This window comes from Leuciscus leuciscus (genome assembly GCF_965113295.1).
Source record: "Leuciscus leuciscus genome assembly, chromosome: 4".
Classification (NCBI taxonomy): domain Eukaryota; kingdom Metazoa; phylum Chordata; class Actinopteri; order Cypriniformes; family Leuciscidae; genus Leuciscus; species Leuciscus leuciscus.
Window position 1 is genome coordinate 9478714 of NC_138728.1, and position 15988 is coordinate 9494701.

The 15988-nt window shown below is 40.2% G+C and overlaps 1 protein-coding gene and 1 long non-coding RNA gene across 2 annotated transcripts in view; both read right to left on the minus strand.

Annotated features, from left to right (window-relative positions):
* Window positions 1–403: 403 nt before the first annotated feature.
* Window positions 404–2951, minus strand: LOC309496299. The gene is made up of 4 exons (XR_014205094.1): window positions 2856–2951; window positions 2330–2412; window positions 2023–2085; window positions 404–1904 (listed from the first exon to the last, which is right to left on the minus strand). It is a non-coding gene; the product is annotated as an uncharacterized lncRNA (long non-coding RNA).
* A 2783-nt stretch (window positions 2952–5734) lies between these two features.
* LOC309496258 (scavenger receptor cysteine-rich domain-containing protein DMBT1-like) overlaps window positions 5735–15988 on the minus strand; it is a 106169-nt gene continuing 95915 nt past the window's right edge. Inside the window, exons 8-12 of the mRNA XM_082166241.1 lie at window positions 10245–10544; window positions 7312–7626; window positions 6873–7187; window positions 6455–6769; window positions 5735–6362 (exon numbers count right to left, since the gene is read on the minus strand). Of these exons, the coding sequence (XP_082022367.1) occupies window positions 5989–6362; window positions 6455–6769; window positions 6873–7187; window positions 7312–7626; window positions 10245–10544 (1619 nt within the window). The 3' untranslated portion in view covers window positions 5735–5988. The remainder of the gene's footprint in view (window positions 6363–6454; window positions 6770–6872; window positions 7188–7311; window positions 7627–10244; window positions 10545–15988) is intronic.

The window sequence follows — 15988 nt, forward strand, 5'->3', positions numbered from 1 at the left end:
CAGGACAGGTAGACTCGTAGTGGAGGGCCGACAGTGGTAAACAGCAACAAAGTTATAAAAAGCATGTTGTGGATTTTCTGCCAAATCGCGGTTTTGTAGTGCGAGAGCAGATGGCGCTGCTTTCGCGCCGTCGCCATTTTTGTTCTATAGTACCCTTGTGTTGCTACAACATCCTTTTCAACGTACCTTTACTATTACTGCAGCACTTTTACCCACAAAATAGCTGTAAAACACTGATTAATCTGAAGAAGAACAGCTATTGTTCACTTTCTTACCAGCACCTGCCTGAAATCACACAACTAAAAGTGCTGAAATGTAAATATGGGGTTCACATTAAGTACTGTGACTCATATCTTTTGGGTAAGACATGCAATATTTCTATTCTACCAAACATGTAACACAATTGTGTCCATATTCATTTATTAATAGCATCAATATTTGCTCAAGCATCCTGTTTCAGGTTGGATACAATGTTTTGATTCTTAAATAGCCAAATGATTAAGGCTTGGGAAAAAAAAAAAACATTAAATAAGCATTAAATAAGACCATTGTATTTCTTTATTTGTTTTAATTAGATACAGTTGTGCTCAAAAGTGTACATACCCCTTGCAGAATCTGCAAAAATGTTAATAATTTGAACAAAATAAGAGGTATTATAAAACTTGCTGTCCTGAATAAGCTATTTCACATAACAGATGTTTAATAGCAGAATCTATTAAAATGTCCCCGTTCAAAACTTTACATACCCATGAATCTTAATACTAGCTGTTGTTACCTGAGTGAACCAGTGTTCACCTGAGTGTTTTTTTAATCATTCCCTTGTATATCAATTGAACAATTAAACTGCCCACTGCTCTTCAGAAAAATCCTTCAGGTTCTGCACATTATTTACTTTTCCAGCATCTTCTGCATATTTGAACCCTTTCCAGCTGTGGCTGTATGATTTTGAAATCCATCTTTTCACACTGAGGACAATTCACAACTATTACTAACGCTGCAAACATTCACTGATGCTCCAGAAGTAAACACAATGCATTAAGTTCTAACTTTTGAACAGGGTAATAATGTATACGTTTTTCTTATTTTGTTTAAAGGTAATATTTCATTTAGTACTGCATGCCTCCAGAAGCTATGCACAAGAGATACTTACAAATTTCCCAGAAGACAAGTTTTCTGTCTTCCAGTTTGTATTTCCACAGCATGAAGGTAAGATTTTACGGATTTATGAATGAGCCGCTCATTTTAAAATCTTCTGGTTCTATTGACATTTGATATGACACCCGCTTCAAACATTATAATGTCCATGATAACTTTCGTTAACTCTACAAAAAGAAAATCCACTTCACCAGAAAAGTTCAATATTCTGATGGCTGGGTGTTTGTTTCTCTGGCACATAAGGTCTATATGTAAACATCTGTTATGTGAAATAGCTTATTTAGGACAGTACTACATAAAAACAACAATACGTTTTTATGATCCCTGTTATTTTGTTAAACATATTAACATTTTCACAGATTCTGCAAGGGGTATGCAATTTCTTTAGCACAACTGTAAAACAGAACAGGGAAATGGCTCCAACTTCAAGTAAGGAATAAGGCACAAAATCAACAATGTTCAGAGAAAAAAATTACATTAGCATGATTTTATGCATTTATCATGTTTGTTTTTATGATAGTTAAAATGTGTTTGTTAAAGAAAGCAAAAAAAGAATCAATGTTATACCTCTAAATTTCAAAGCAATCATTTTTACAAAATGCAAGCTCATCAATACAAACTAATTTAAAAGTAGCGATTCAACCCAACTCTAGAAGCTGTAAAATGTCATGAACCGAGGCAGTGGATGTGGCCACTGAGTCATACAGTCATGCCGTCATTTTTTGACAACTCCCCCACATCATCATAGTCTGTTATTAAAGACAAAAGCAAATATATCATGTTTAATGTTGTATTTAACATCTAAAACTGAGCCTATTAAAATCAGCAAATAATCAGTCAAAGATTAAAAAATAGACAAACACTTACCCAACAGGTTTCTCTCTTCTTCATTGCTGTTCTTCACATCATCATACTCCTCCTGATCTCCCTCTGATTCACATATGAAATAAAACCACACATTGTAATTTGTAATACAGCTTGTGTAACTGATGATGTCATTGATCTCTTTCCCTCATTACTGTGTGAGATTATTAGATTTACTCCAGATAAAGTCATGATGATTAATTAATAGTAAACTATAAACGCATATATATATATATATATATATATATATATATATATATATATATATATATATATAATGTGTGTGTGTGTGTGTGTGTATATGTCTCACGTTCTGGTTTCAGTCATCATCAGTAATGATGTCATCAGTAATGACGTCATCATAGTACCCCAGTCCGATTTCATTCGCCTCATCTTCAAAAATCAAAACAGAATATTTTTAGGACTTAAGAATCTTGGCCATTGCCATTTTGATCAATCAATGAATGATGTGACCAGTTTACAAGACAAAAGTGGTCCTATAATGAAATATCAGTTAAAGGGTTTTAGAGACAAATACACACAGAAACATACCCTACAAATATATGATCCCCTACCTCCCAAAACTGTGTGCGTGTGCGTGTGCGTGTGCGTGTGCGTGTGCGTGTGTGTATAAAAAACAGAGCTGCAGGTGCATGTCTGTTATCTGACACGTTCACAAATATCCACATTCTTTGGATCATACAACACTAACCAATCATTTAAAATAATGCACAAAAGGTCCCACAAATATGACTCAATGTGATTTACTCCACTCACCCCTCTGAATAAAGTTATTTCTCTGTTGATTTCCACAAATCAGAACCTATAACACTCACCCCTCTGAGTGAAGAAACTCTGTCTATTAGTGGGTCTGTGATGAAGCTCCACATAAACGGCGTCGTCCTGTGTCTTGTGTCTCGTCTTAGAGAGAGATGTGAGTGTAGACAGACAAACCTGCTGTCAGTTCACAACACATGACTGATCACACACTGAATAAGACACAATATGACAGTCTCTGGATCTCTCCTACCTCTCCTCGTCACTCTGTTCTGCTGAATCAGTATAAGCAGTGGCACTAAGAGCAGTAAGAGCAAAACTCCCAGTACAACCACAAGCACAGAGAGAGACACTGGAGGAGTTTGTGGAGGAGTGACTGATGTTGAGCGCACTGTCTGAGAAACTGGAGGAGAAGCTGATGTTGTTGTGGCAGGAATAGTGGACACTGACAAATCTGACAAAACAGACACAAACACAAACACATTCGATATCATGCAAATACACAGATAAATATTCACTCTAAAATGGTGTGAAAATGACTAATATTGCTCAGTGTTTTGCTCTGACCTGCACAGGTGAGTCCAGCGTGCTCTTTGTGGGAGCAGTCAGTGTGGTTCTTCAAGGAGAGAGGACAGTCCCACAGGTGAATCTCATTCCCTCTGCACTCGACTCTGTTCAGCCACACAACACCTTCACCAGCACCAAAGACTGAATTCCCATCAGCCCTCAGTGCTGCTCCACAACCCAGCTGCCTGCAGACCACCTGAGCATCGCTGATGTCCCACAGATCAGCACAGACTGAACCCCACACAGCGTTATGATACACCTCCAGCCTCCCAGAGCACCGGCCCAAACCTCCACACAGTCTGAGAGGAACATGATCTAAATCACACACAGCAACATCACTGACCAGTTTCATTTTTGGATGAATGTGGAGCAGGTAGGGGGGCTGAGTGACCTCAGAATGACCAATAAATATTATTTTAATATTTAAGAAACCGAAGCAGCACAAAATAAACGTTTATCGGCGCAAATTAGTACAAACATATGAGACTATTTTGGGTGAATGAGGTCGGGGGCTGGTGACGTCATCGTCTATAATTCGGTCTAATATTTCAAAAACTAAATCAGCACAAACAAAACCGGCACAAACCGAACGAGACTATTTTATTTGGAGCATGTGGTGGGCTGGGTGATATAATGACCTATAAATATTATTTTACTATGAAGCAGCACAAACAAATATTACAGCACAAACAAAGTAAAAACGATTGAGCCTATTTTGCCGACGTTTTGCATTGGGTTGGGGGCGGGGCCAACTTCACGCAGTGATTGACAGGGAGGGGTGGGCACGTGATCGGCTCAGAATGCATTTTCAAATTGCACATTGAATTTTGCTACATTCATTGCGGGACACTTAATGGAAATGCAATGGCAAGTGTTATGAGTGTAAATGCAATTAAGAAAAAAAAACATTTAAATTACACAATTTTGCTACAGTTTTTGCTTGAACATGTTAAACATATCTAATCATTTCTGTAATACATTTTAATTTTAATTTTGCAACTTATAAAGCGTTAAAATATGTATTCAATTTACATATTAAAACTAGTGTATGAAATGGCAAATGTAAATTATATAATTGAATTTTCATTTCCATTTTGCACCAAACGTTGCACAAATGTATTGGAAAATTTAAATTAAAATACAGAAATGCATTGCCATTTTACATATTGCATTGTCATTTTGCATATTACATTTCATTGAATTGAATTGAGTATTGCTACCCATAAACTTCCATAGATTAGAACAACAAGTCTTTGTGGTGTATCGAGAGCTATGGTATCCAGGGTAATGTCGGCATACCACCACATAGGACGAACCACATCCAACAGGAGTAACTGTCGACACATGAGGAAGCTACTGAGGATATCCTGGATTGTATACAAAAAAAACATAAAACCACAGCTGCCCAACTCACTGCAGATTTAAATCCCCACCTCAACTCTCCTGTTTCCACCAAAACTGTTCGTCGGGAGCTCCACATGGAACACATGGTCGGGCTGCTATGGCCAAACCTTTGGAAACTCGTGACAATGCCAGATGTCGGTTTCATTGGACTGTGGACAATGTGAAACAAGTATTGTGAGTTCACTGTCCACTTTCGCTTTCTTTCTCACATCCATGGGAGTTACAGTGTGGAGAAGCCCTAAAGAGGCTTAACACCCGGACTGTTGCGTGTCCAGAGTAAAGCATAGGGGTGGATCAGTGATGGTTTGGGCTGCAATATCATGGCATTCCCTACTGTGCTTGATGGGCACGTCACTGCCAAAGACTACCGAACCATTCTGGAGGACCATGTGCACCTAATGGTTCAAGCATTGTACCCTGAAGCACATTGTGCAGTGTATCAGCATAATAATGCTACACACAGCAAGACTTGTGACAGAATGAATTGATGAACATGAAAGTGAAGTTGAACACGGCCGGAACAGTCACCAGAACTAAGTATTTTTGAGCCACATTTTGGAGGAGCAAGTCAAAAAACGTTTTCCTCCACCAGCATTACATAGTGACCTGGCCACTGTTCTGGAAGTGGAATGGCTCAAAATCCCTCTGGCCTCTATGAAGGACTTATATATGTCATTCCCAAGACGAATTGATGCTGCAAAAGGAGTCTACTAATAAACTACACCATACTAATAAATTATTGTGGTCTCAAACCACAGTTTCAGTTTCACTTTTGAACCCCTGTATGTGTAACTGAAAAATTTTAGATATTCCCAGAAGATTTTTTAGATTTTACATTTTACTGAATAACAATTTTTCACAACACTGAAATGTTTACCTGAGCACACGACTCCTACATCCTCCTTGTGTTGACAGTCATGTTTCCCCCAGCCTGGAGAAGAGCAGTTCCACAGGGACGTCTCATTCCCCTCACACTCCACCTCATCCAGCCATATGGGTCCAGAACCAGGACCAAACCAGGCTGGTACCTGCTGGTTACTGAGGGCCACTCCACACTGCAGCTGTCTGCACACCACATGGGCATCTTTAATATCCCAGGAGTCATCACACACTGTCCCCCATGAGCCGCTGTGAAAAACCTCCAGCCTCCCTGCACAGTCTCCCCCAGAACCCACCAGCCTGATGGACCCGCGACCTGATATTCAGAGAGAGAAAAACACATTATTGATCACTAACAACTGAAGAATCTGCCCAGATGTTGTTGTTCTCACCAAGGCAGGTGATTGACAGCTGTTGTGTGGAGCTGCAGTTGAGAGTTTGTGGAGAGCTGCAGTTCCCCAGATGAGCTTCACTCCCAGAGCACTGGAAGCCCGTCACACACTCATGACTGTGTTCAGGACTGGATGAAGAGGAGCCGGAGAAGTTCAGCACAGAGCCACAGCCCAGCTGTCTGCAGACCACAGAAGATTCAGTGAGACTCCAGGAGTCCAGCAGAACTCTCCTCCAGACCTGATGGATGGAAACTTCCAGCTCCCCCTCACACTGTCTCTCTCCAGACAACCGCACCAGACCATCATGAACAGCCAGAGAGGAACCTGAGGAGAAGATCTCATGTTTTACTAAAACAAGAATTGTGTTATAACATGGTGAAAAAGAGCATAATGCTCTCAGTGTCAAATAACTTTACCAGAGCAAATGACTCCAACATCTCGTCTATGAGAACATTCAGCTCGACTCCATGAAGAGACGGGACATTCTGAGAGTTTTGTTTCATTCCCGTTACAATTAAACACGTCAGCCCAGATTTCACCAATTCCCTCTCCAAACCAGTCTGATCCCACAACAGACACATCAATCCCACAATTCAGCTGTCTACAGAGGACACTGGCAGCTCTCATATCCCAGCATGCATCACACACTGAGCCCCACTCATTAAGGAACCGAAGCTCCACTCTTCCAGAACAGGAGTCATAACCGTTCATGAGTTTAGCATCTGTGTAACCTGAATAAAGAACATAGAGGTTAAAATAAAGTATAATGCAGCTGACAGAGAACATATACTGTTTAAAATACAAACAAAGATACACTGAATATTTATAATTTACCAGAACAGATCAGACCCACATTATAGTCACTGGTACAGCTTTGTTTGTGTGATAATGAAATTGAGCAAAACGAAATCTGAGACTCATTTCCTCTGCACTGAATCTCTTGTGTCCACATCTGAGTGTCTCCTTTGCCAAAAGCATCTTCTCCCAGCACCTGTACAGGAGCCCCACAGTCCAGCTCTCTACACACAACCTCTGCATCCTGCTGGTCAAAGGCAGCGTCACACACTGAAACCCACGTCTGATCATCAAGTATCTCTAACCTCCCAGAGCACAGGTGAGATCCATTAACGAGTCTGGAAGCTTGATGATCTGTTAATATTACAGGAATGCACAGTAGACAAAAACAAATGCTTTATAGTTAAATACAATAAACATACATACAGTTTTCCAAACAAAATATTATATGTCACAACAAATCAGTTAAATTATTCACCCGAACAGATGACACTGGCATCATAACTGTGAGTACAGGCATGTGCGCTCCATCCTAATGACCCACAGTTCTTCAGTGTAGATTCTGATCCAGCACAAAATGTACCACCCATCCAGATTGGTCCTGATCCTTGTCCAAAATGAGCATGACCCAGAGCATCTACAGGTTCTCCACAGTCCAGCTCTCTACACACCACTGCAGCATCAGCCATATCCCAGGCATGATGACACACTGTTCCCCACTGACCTCTATGAAGAACCTCCACTCTACCAGCACAGCGACTGTGACCACCAACCAGCCTCACATTCTTTTTATCTAAGTGGCAGAAAAATACAGATAGAGACTTTGATTACATCTCCGTAAGCACACTAGTTCACGTATCAGTGTATATTGTGTACACAAATTCAGCACTGGTAAAGCACACTGGCTCACTACACATTTGGACACTGATTTTTCAATTCCGGCGATATGACTAGGTGCTTGTGTCATAAAACGTCACCACTGGTATTTATTAACAACACACATAACATCTTTCTGAAATTTTTTGTGCTGTTTAAAGTATGTTATGAAATATATTTTGTTATATATATCTGAAACATTTTAGCCAAATTTTAATTATAAATAATTACTACACTGTTCACTACCTATCTACTGATGTTTATACTGACATATAATTAAATTACGATTTGTCTTTTCAAATCTTCTATCGCATGTCATGATGATATTGTGTTGGTTTGTGTGCTTTATTTTGCACCTAACAGAATTTCCATTAAGGGGACATAGTGAGCATCTAGTTTTTGGAGTGCATTGTAGGATTTTTAGGGAGCGAACATTCCAGTGAACTTGAAGGATTTTGTGATTGAGACAGACCTTAAAATGGCTGGCTCCTTGGTCAGTGTTCTGACTGTGAAATATGAAGCTGACTGAGATGCACCTGTAAGAATTGAGAAATTAGGAAATTCCGGACAGTCTGGTTGGGGAGCACCCAGACCCTGAGAGGACAAAGGACCTCTCTGGAAATTACCATTTGAACTCACCATTTGAGAGGCAAAGTCTCACCTCAGAACACATCTCTCCCCCTCTTCCTCACTCCCCCTCTCACATGCTGAGACCATATGTAAATCACCCAAGAAAATGTATAGTTTAATGTGAATGATTATCACAGAGTATTTTTCATGTTTGGTATCATTTAAAATGTCACAGTGCGACTGGTACAAATGTCTCATTTCCAAATAAGTCAAACAAAAGGTAATAAGGTTTTTAAGAGTTTAAAGATTACTGACAGACAAAGAAAGGTGATCTCCTGACAAATGGTCACCCCTGCACTCACACCTGAGAGTGAGACCTCTCTGCCTCATGTATTTCTTAATGTTGGGTTGCATCTTTTCTCTTTATTCCAGAGCATTTGATGTTTTGTATCGATTATCTTTTAATTGATTATGAAATTGGCATGATACTTTTACCTGACACAATAAATTGTTACATTTGATTATTCTAACTGACTTTGACATTATTTTCATTAAAGAGTTAAAAGGAATAGTCAAACATTCGCTCACAATTAATGATCCAAAGATATCATTAAAACCTTTTCATTTATGGAGTCAGATGAAATAAAGAGAGAATACATATTCAAATGTATTGCATTTAATCAAAAAATACTTTGCCTCGAGAAAAGGACAATAACATGTTAAGACCTTCCGCGCTGGTCGGATGCCTCCATTGGGCCGATGGAGCGCAAGCTTACACACCCTATTAGTAAAATTTTCCAAATTGACAGAGTGTGTTAAAGATATAAAAGATTGGATGACGCGTAATTTTCTTTTATTAAATCCAGACAAGACAGAGGTAATACTTATCGGTTCAAAAAACCGCCCACAAAACCTTGCACAAAACAACTTTAACATCATAGGATGTCCTGTTACTTTATCCTCTACAGTAAAAGACCTGGGTGTTATACTCGATTGCAACCTGTCTTTTGAAAATCATATTTCATATGTTACAAAAACAGCCTTTTTCCACCTTAGAAACATTGCTAAGCTATGTAATATGCTATCAGTTTCTGATGCAGAAAAGTTAGTTCATGCATTCATGACCTCGAGACTGGATTACTGTAATGCTTTATTAGCTGGTTGTCCTGCATCCTCAATAAACAAGCTACAGTTAGTCCAAAATGCCGCCGCTAGAGTTCTTACGAGATCAAGAAAATATGATCATATAACACCGATTTTATCATCACTGCATTGGTTACCTATAAAGTTCCGTATTAATTACAAGGTATTGCTACTGACTTATAAAGCCCTAAACGGCTTAGCTCCAGTCTATTTAACGGATCTTCTATCGCCCTATAATCCATCGCGCTCTTTAAGATCACTAAATTCAAGGCTTTTGGTAATACCTAGGATATCCAGAACCACCAAAGGAGGGAGAGCATTTTCACATTTGGCTCCAAAACTCTGGAATAGTCTTCCTGATACTGTTCGTTGCTCAGACTCGCTCTCCCAGTTTAAAACTAGATTAAAGTCGCATCTCTTCAGCCAGGCATTCATATAATCCTAAAGTTCAAACTACAATCCGGCCTCTAGCTCATAAATGCCAGAGGAGAACTGGCCCCCGACTGAGCCTGGGTTCTCCCAAGGTTTTTTTTCTCCATTAGGTCACCTGATGGAGTTTTAGGACACCATTAGGTCACTTGATGGAGTTTTTCGGTTCCTTGCCACTGTTGCCTTTGGCTTGCTCAGTTGGGGATATTTTGGGGATATTTAATTTAATTTTATCAATCAATAAATTCCTCTTGAAACAAACTTTGTTGTATTATTTTAATTTAATACTGTGAAGCTGCTTTGATACAATCTGTATTGTGAAAAGCGCTATACAAATAAACTTGACTTGACTTGACTTAAAAGGTATGATATTACTATATTCTTTTAACTCACCATCACAGATCAGCCCCTGGTAATTATCATGTGAACAGCTGTTTTTGTGTAAGGATGTTGGACAGAGGTGAATCTGAGACTCATCTCCTCTGCACTGAATCTCTTGTGTCCACATCTGAGTGTCTCCTTTGCCAAAAGCATCTTCTCCCGGCACCTGTACAGGAGCCCCACAGTCCAGCTCTCTACACACAACCTCTGCATCCTTTTGGTCAAAGGCAGCGTCACACACTGAAACCCACGACTGATCATCAAGTATCTCTAACCTCCCAGAGCAGCGAGAACCTCCAACCAGCCTAACGCCTGAAGAAAGAAAAAGAAACATTGGTAACACTTTATAATAAGCTTCAGTTAGTAACCATCATGTTAATGCATTAGGTATCACAACCTAAAAATGAACAACATTATTTTAAAACATTTACAGTATATTAATGTTAAATGATACGTATACTATTTTACATGAGGCTTGTTCATCAATACATTAAAGTGGACCTATTATGCCCATTTTTACAAGATAATATAAGTCTCAGGTATCCCCAAAATGTGTTTTTGAAGTTTATATAAAAATACCCCACAGATCATTCATTATACCTTGTTGCAAATCTCCATTTTTGAGTGTAAGGAAAAACAATTAGTTTTTGTACATGTTTGCAATGCAAATGAGCTGCTGTTTTAAAGATTTAAACTTAAACAAAAATATTCTCCACTTCATCCCTGTGTACCCTAATGTTTCCTACAAGAATACGTAATACAATTATTCTTACATCTCAGTACACATCATCACATTTCTTCTATCAGTCTTTTTCTTATTATTACTTGTCTCTTAGGACGTTCTGTCAGTGTCACAACATTAGGGTCTTTAACAGTCTCTGATACCTTATTTCTATCTGACATTTCTTTTTGCTTACTTTGCTTTGAAATTGCTAGGTCATACGTGTCATTTTCCGTGGTTCTCATCTCTTTCTGAGGCACTTTCAGCAGGTGTCTCCTGTTCCGCCTTATTTTTTTCCCCATGTTCAATGAACACTACATATGGGTGTAGTATATTTTACCACTTTGGCCAGGGGTCCCCACAGTCCACCACATCTTACTCATACTACTCACTCCTGAGCAAGTGGACTCAGTGGTTTTGTTTTTCTGTTCTAGTGTTCAATCTGTCTCTCACTGGAGGAATTCAGCGCATTCCACACCAGGTGATTATTTGCTGATGGAAGCTTTGTCCATAGTGTTCTATTCATGAGCATTTCCACTGGTGAAAGACCATCCTCCAGTGATGGCACTCTGTAGTTGAGAATCAAACTACATGGATATTGCCAGGTTTCTGTGGCTTTTATCAGAAGGTGTTTCATGATTTGAACTCCTTTCTCTGCTAAACCGTTGGATTTGGGGTAAAGAGGACTTGATGTTAAATGCTCAAAGCTGTAATTAAATTCTTTAAAGCACTGACTTCTGAATTGCGGTCCACTGTCGCTTATTACAGTCATTGGAATACCATGATGTGCCACTATGGCTTTTGTTTGTGCAATTACCTGTTCTGTTGTTGTGTTTGACAGCAGCACGACTTCTGAGTAATTAGAATGATTGTCCATGAGTAGCAAGTAGTCTTTGTCTTTCAGTATAAATAAGTCCATTCCAACCTTTCCCCATAGTTCCTTTGGTTTGTCGTGTGTTTTAATTGGCTCTTTAGGTTGCTAGTATATGTGGCTACGGCATACGTCACAATGTTGTACTTATCTTTTCTATGTCTCTGTGCATGCCCGGCCAATACAGCACCGGCTCTTGCATTTCTCTATCCTCAAGTGTCCCTCGTGTACAAGTTTCAACATCTGTGCTCTCAAGAAGATAGGCACAACAATTGTTTTTCCTTTAGCAGAACTCTGTCTAGCTCTGACAGTTCATCTTGCCTGGAAAAGCCTGTATGGCTTTTCCAACATTCCTTCACCAGGCATATGTATCATTCCTATCACTCTCTTTAGTTGTTCATCTTTCAGTGTTTCCTTAGCTAACTAGCATCTGTGCTTTGATAGAGTCCATTTGAATCTGCACATCTTCTGTGGGGCTTTTTGTACCACGGAAGCTACAGAAACTGTTTCGGAGCTCGCTTAACCGGGAGGTTCAGATGTCAGGAACTCCCCCTGGCCTGGCCACTCCCACTCATGTGTCCCTAAATAAGATAGGACCTCAGGATGATCCTGAGGCCTTCCTGGAGCTTTTTTGAAAGGACTGCTTGAGGCATGTGAGTGGCCACAAACCAACTGGCCGGTGCACCTTATCCCGCTGCAAAGGGCCGCCCAGCAGCTGCCAGTCCAGAACCTCCTGGTCTACCAAGATCACCCTTTGAGATGGTTCAGCAGCTCCAGGACGCCTGCCGCAAATGGCTGTTGGCTGGGCAAAGCGACGTTGATCAACTCATTGATAAGGTGGTACTGGAACAGTTCATTGCGCGCCTGCCCAAGAAGACAGCGCAATGGGTCCAGTGCCACTGGCAGACCAAGCTGGATCGGGCCATCCAACTGGAAGAGGACCAGATGGTGGCATGCCCCGGGGTCAGCGAACCCCTATCAACTGTCACTCGATCTCTCTCTCTCCTCCCCTGTGGTTTCCCTCTCTCTTTCTCTCTCTCTTTCGCTAAATCTGTCCCTTTCCCCCGGTCCCGAGGTAGCCTCCCTCCTCGAACTCGGCCCCGCTGCCCAAGAGCTCTGCCCAGAGGGACGGACCAGTCAGCCCGGCCGCCGCATCAGCTCTTGTTTCCCCGCTCTCCCCACGTCAATTTCTTGACCCCTTCCTGCCACGAGGGCGGCGGGGAGGCCTGGTCTGGCATGTTGGGATTTTGGGGACCAAGGACATTTGTTGACAGTTGTCCAGTAATGGAGGTGGGGACACTATTCCGGGTTCTGAACACCCGCAGGCCGTCCTCGTCAGGCTGGGTTGTACCAAATACCTGTGAGTATTAAGGGGGGTACTTATCAGGCTTTGGTGGATTGAGGTTGTAACCAAACCTCCATTCATCAAAGCCTGATTCAGCTGGGGGCATTGGATAAAAGCCGCATGGTTCAGGTGAGGTGTGTGCACAGAGATGTGGAGAAATATCCCTTAATATCTGTGACTATCCAATTTTGGGGATAAAAAATAATGTAGAGGTGGCAGTTAGTCTGCACCTCAAACATCTGCTAATTTTGGGGACAAATTGACCCTTCGCTAAGCCACGCCCGAAAACCGCCACAGGCCAATCGTGGCTTAGCAACCGTAACTAGGCGCGGGAGGTCTGGCAAGCTTTCGAGCGAGGGAAACATTCCGAAGCGTTGTGCGTATGGATTGTGCAAATCTGATACCCGGTATCCTAAAAGTTTGGATGGGGTGGTGGATTTTGTTCCCTTCCCGAAACCTAAAACCCAAGGGGAGAAATGCCGGGCGTCATCTTCATTTATATAGCGCTTTTAACAATGTAGATTGTTCCAAAGCAGCTTTACATTGATAATAGGAAATTAAAAGTAAAGTGTTTTGGCTTTATAGCAGATCTAGAATAAAGTTATTGTCCAGCTCATGGATCAAGCAGTGTGATTAAAGGCAAGACGAAGGCTCACTGACATAACTTAACGTTACTTAAAAATATATTTCAGCATTTTGTTAATCGATGGCAAAACTAGTACCCCAATCCGATCGCGACTCTCCCGGTGTTAGTTCTAGTAAAAGTAAAAGGTAGTTAGTAAAAGGAGGTAACATCAGGGGGCTTGCCGGAGATCTCCAAGGAAAAGGTTGGTATGCAAACTTAATCAGTTCATAACAGTAGTCACTTATATGACCCACGACGTGTGAGCAGTAGCCTGGCGCACTAAAAATAAGCGGGATAATGTTATCATTGCAAAGTGGTCAGGCTAATGTCTTGTGTTTATTCCACAGTACTTATGGATAAGCTGTTTGATTTATAAATATTAGAATATTTTCAAATTTCACTTACCCTGCTCTGCATGCACATAACTGTTCCTCAATTTGTGTGTTTCCCATTTGAATGGTCAGCGTATGAGGCGGCTGCTGCTTGTGCTGGGACCTAACGTTATAGGCTTTAGCTTCAATTTTGATAAAATTATTCTCTAATCGTTTGCATATTATGTCGTGGATATATCCCTCGAATGCATACTGCAGTCCCTTTTGTCTTGCTCTCTCAGATTTTCACCTGTTCGCCAAAAATGACTAATTATCTCCTTGGGAATGTCTGAAACCGGTGCTACATACCTGCCCGTATACGGGCAACCTAAATTTACTTCACTATATTACTATTAAATCCTAATCTAGTCATGACAAACTATATATCGTTGGGAAGGTCTAAGACTCCTTAATAGATATTTCAGCATTGTTTTTTGTTACAATTTATGCCGGAACAGTAATAGATTAATTTATGACAAGAGCGCACCTCAAAAAATCTACATCATAACAGGCGTTTCTGCCGTTTGTCACAAAAAGTCGACGCACACACTTTTAATAATTGAAACTTTGGTTTTCATGCTAAAAGTTCATAATAAAACATTTAATCTAGAATTTGTCAATAAAAAAAAATTTAAATAATATTATCCTCTAAAAAGTATAATATACATATTATCCTCTTAAATATAATATTATCTTTTTTATTGCCTTTTTTATTACATCACATATTTTAGTAGTTATCATAAATTAGGTATCATTTGAAAGCTTACGATCTCAGAATTCATCCTGTGAAAACTGTTTTGAAATTGGACATTGTGTTACCATAGAAACGGTACTCTAAATAATTTTCTCAGGCTCCTCCCCTTTTGGGCGTCGTCATGTTTCATAATTTATGATCAAAATATTTTCTAATCTTGACAAAACACATATTGTCAGAAAGGTCTGAGTCTCAAGGTTGCATATTTTGTGACAGAAGTGATATTTGGACAGAAATTTATTAATTTGTTATGGTAGAATGCATACAGTTAAATTCAATGGAATTCAATGACACCCGGTGGCTATTTTTGGTAATACGCCTAAACAAAATCTCATGGGAACTAAAATTTTTGTGATATCAACTTCAAATTTGGAACACAACTTTGTTAGATATATGGCTTTGCTTTTATAGTAATTTTTTTGTAAAACATATTTAGTAAAATATATATTTTATATAAAAGAAAAATATTAAATAAATTATATTTGATTTAATGTAAATTTAAACTTCCATAACTTGCTTTCACCTCAGTAATAATCTGCATTTTTTCTCCCTTTAAAACAAGACCAAACTTGGGTCTATACTCCAAAGCATTCTTGAATTACAACCATTTAAGCTTGAATAGTGCATTTTAATGTCCATTCTCAAAAAGGGGGGTGACAGCTAAGGGGTTAATAGACGTGCCAGGCGCAAAAGCTTGACAGGCGTAGCCACAGTGACTAAGGAGGGTGGGGCTTAGCAAAGGGTCAATTGGCCAGCTTTTAATCAGTTATTGGGGTGGTGCTTTTGTGCAGATGTCTCTTGGGGAAATAGAGAGCGGGGAAGGGGGGTGAGCGCGCAGGTAGGAGAAGCTGATCCAGGACCAGCGAGACCTGAGCATGGGGAACAGAACGTGCTTGGAAGGCTAAACCTCTCAGACCACGATGATTTTCCCCTGGAGCAGTCTCAGGATGACACACTGAAAATGCTATGAACAGGTCCGTTCTATCGACGGACAGCTCCTCCAACCAGCTCTACCATCACTCTCACTTCTATTATCAGAGTATCCAGTTTCTCTCTCAGTCTTTCATTT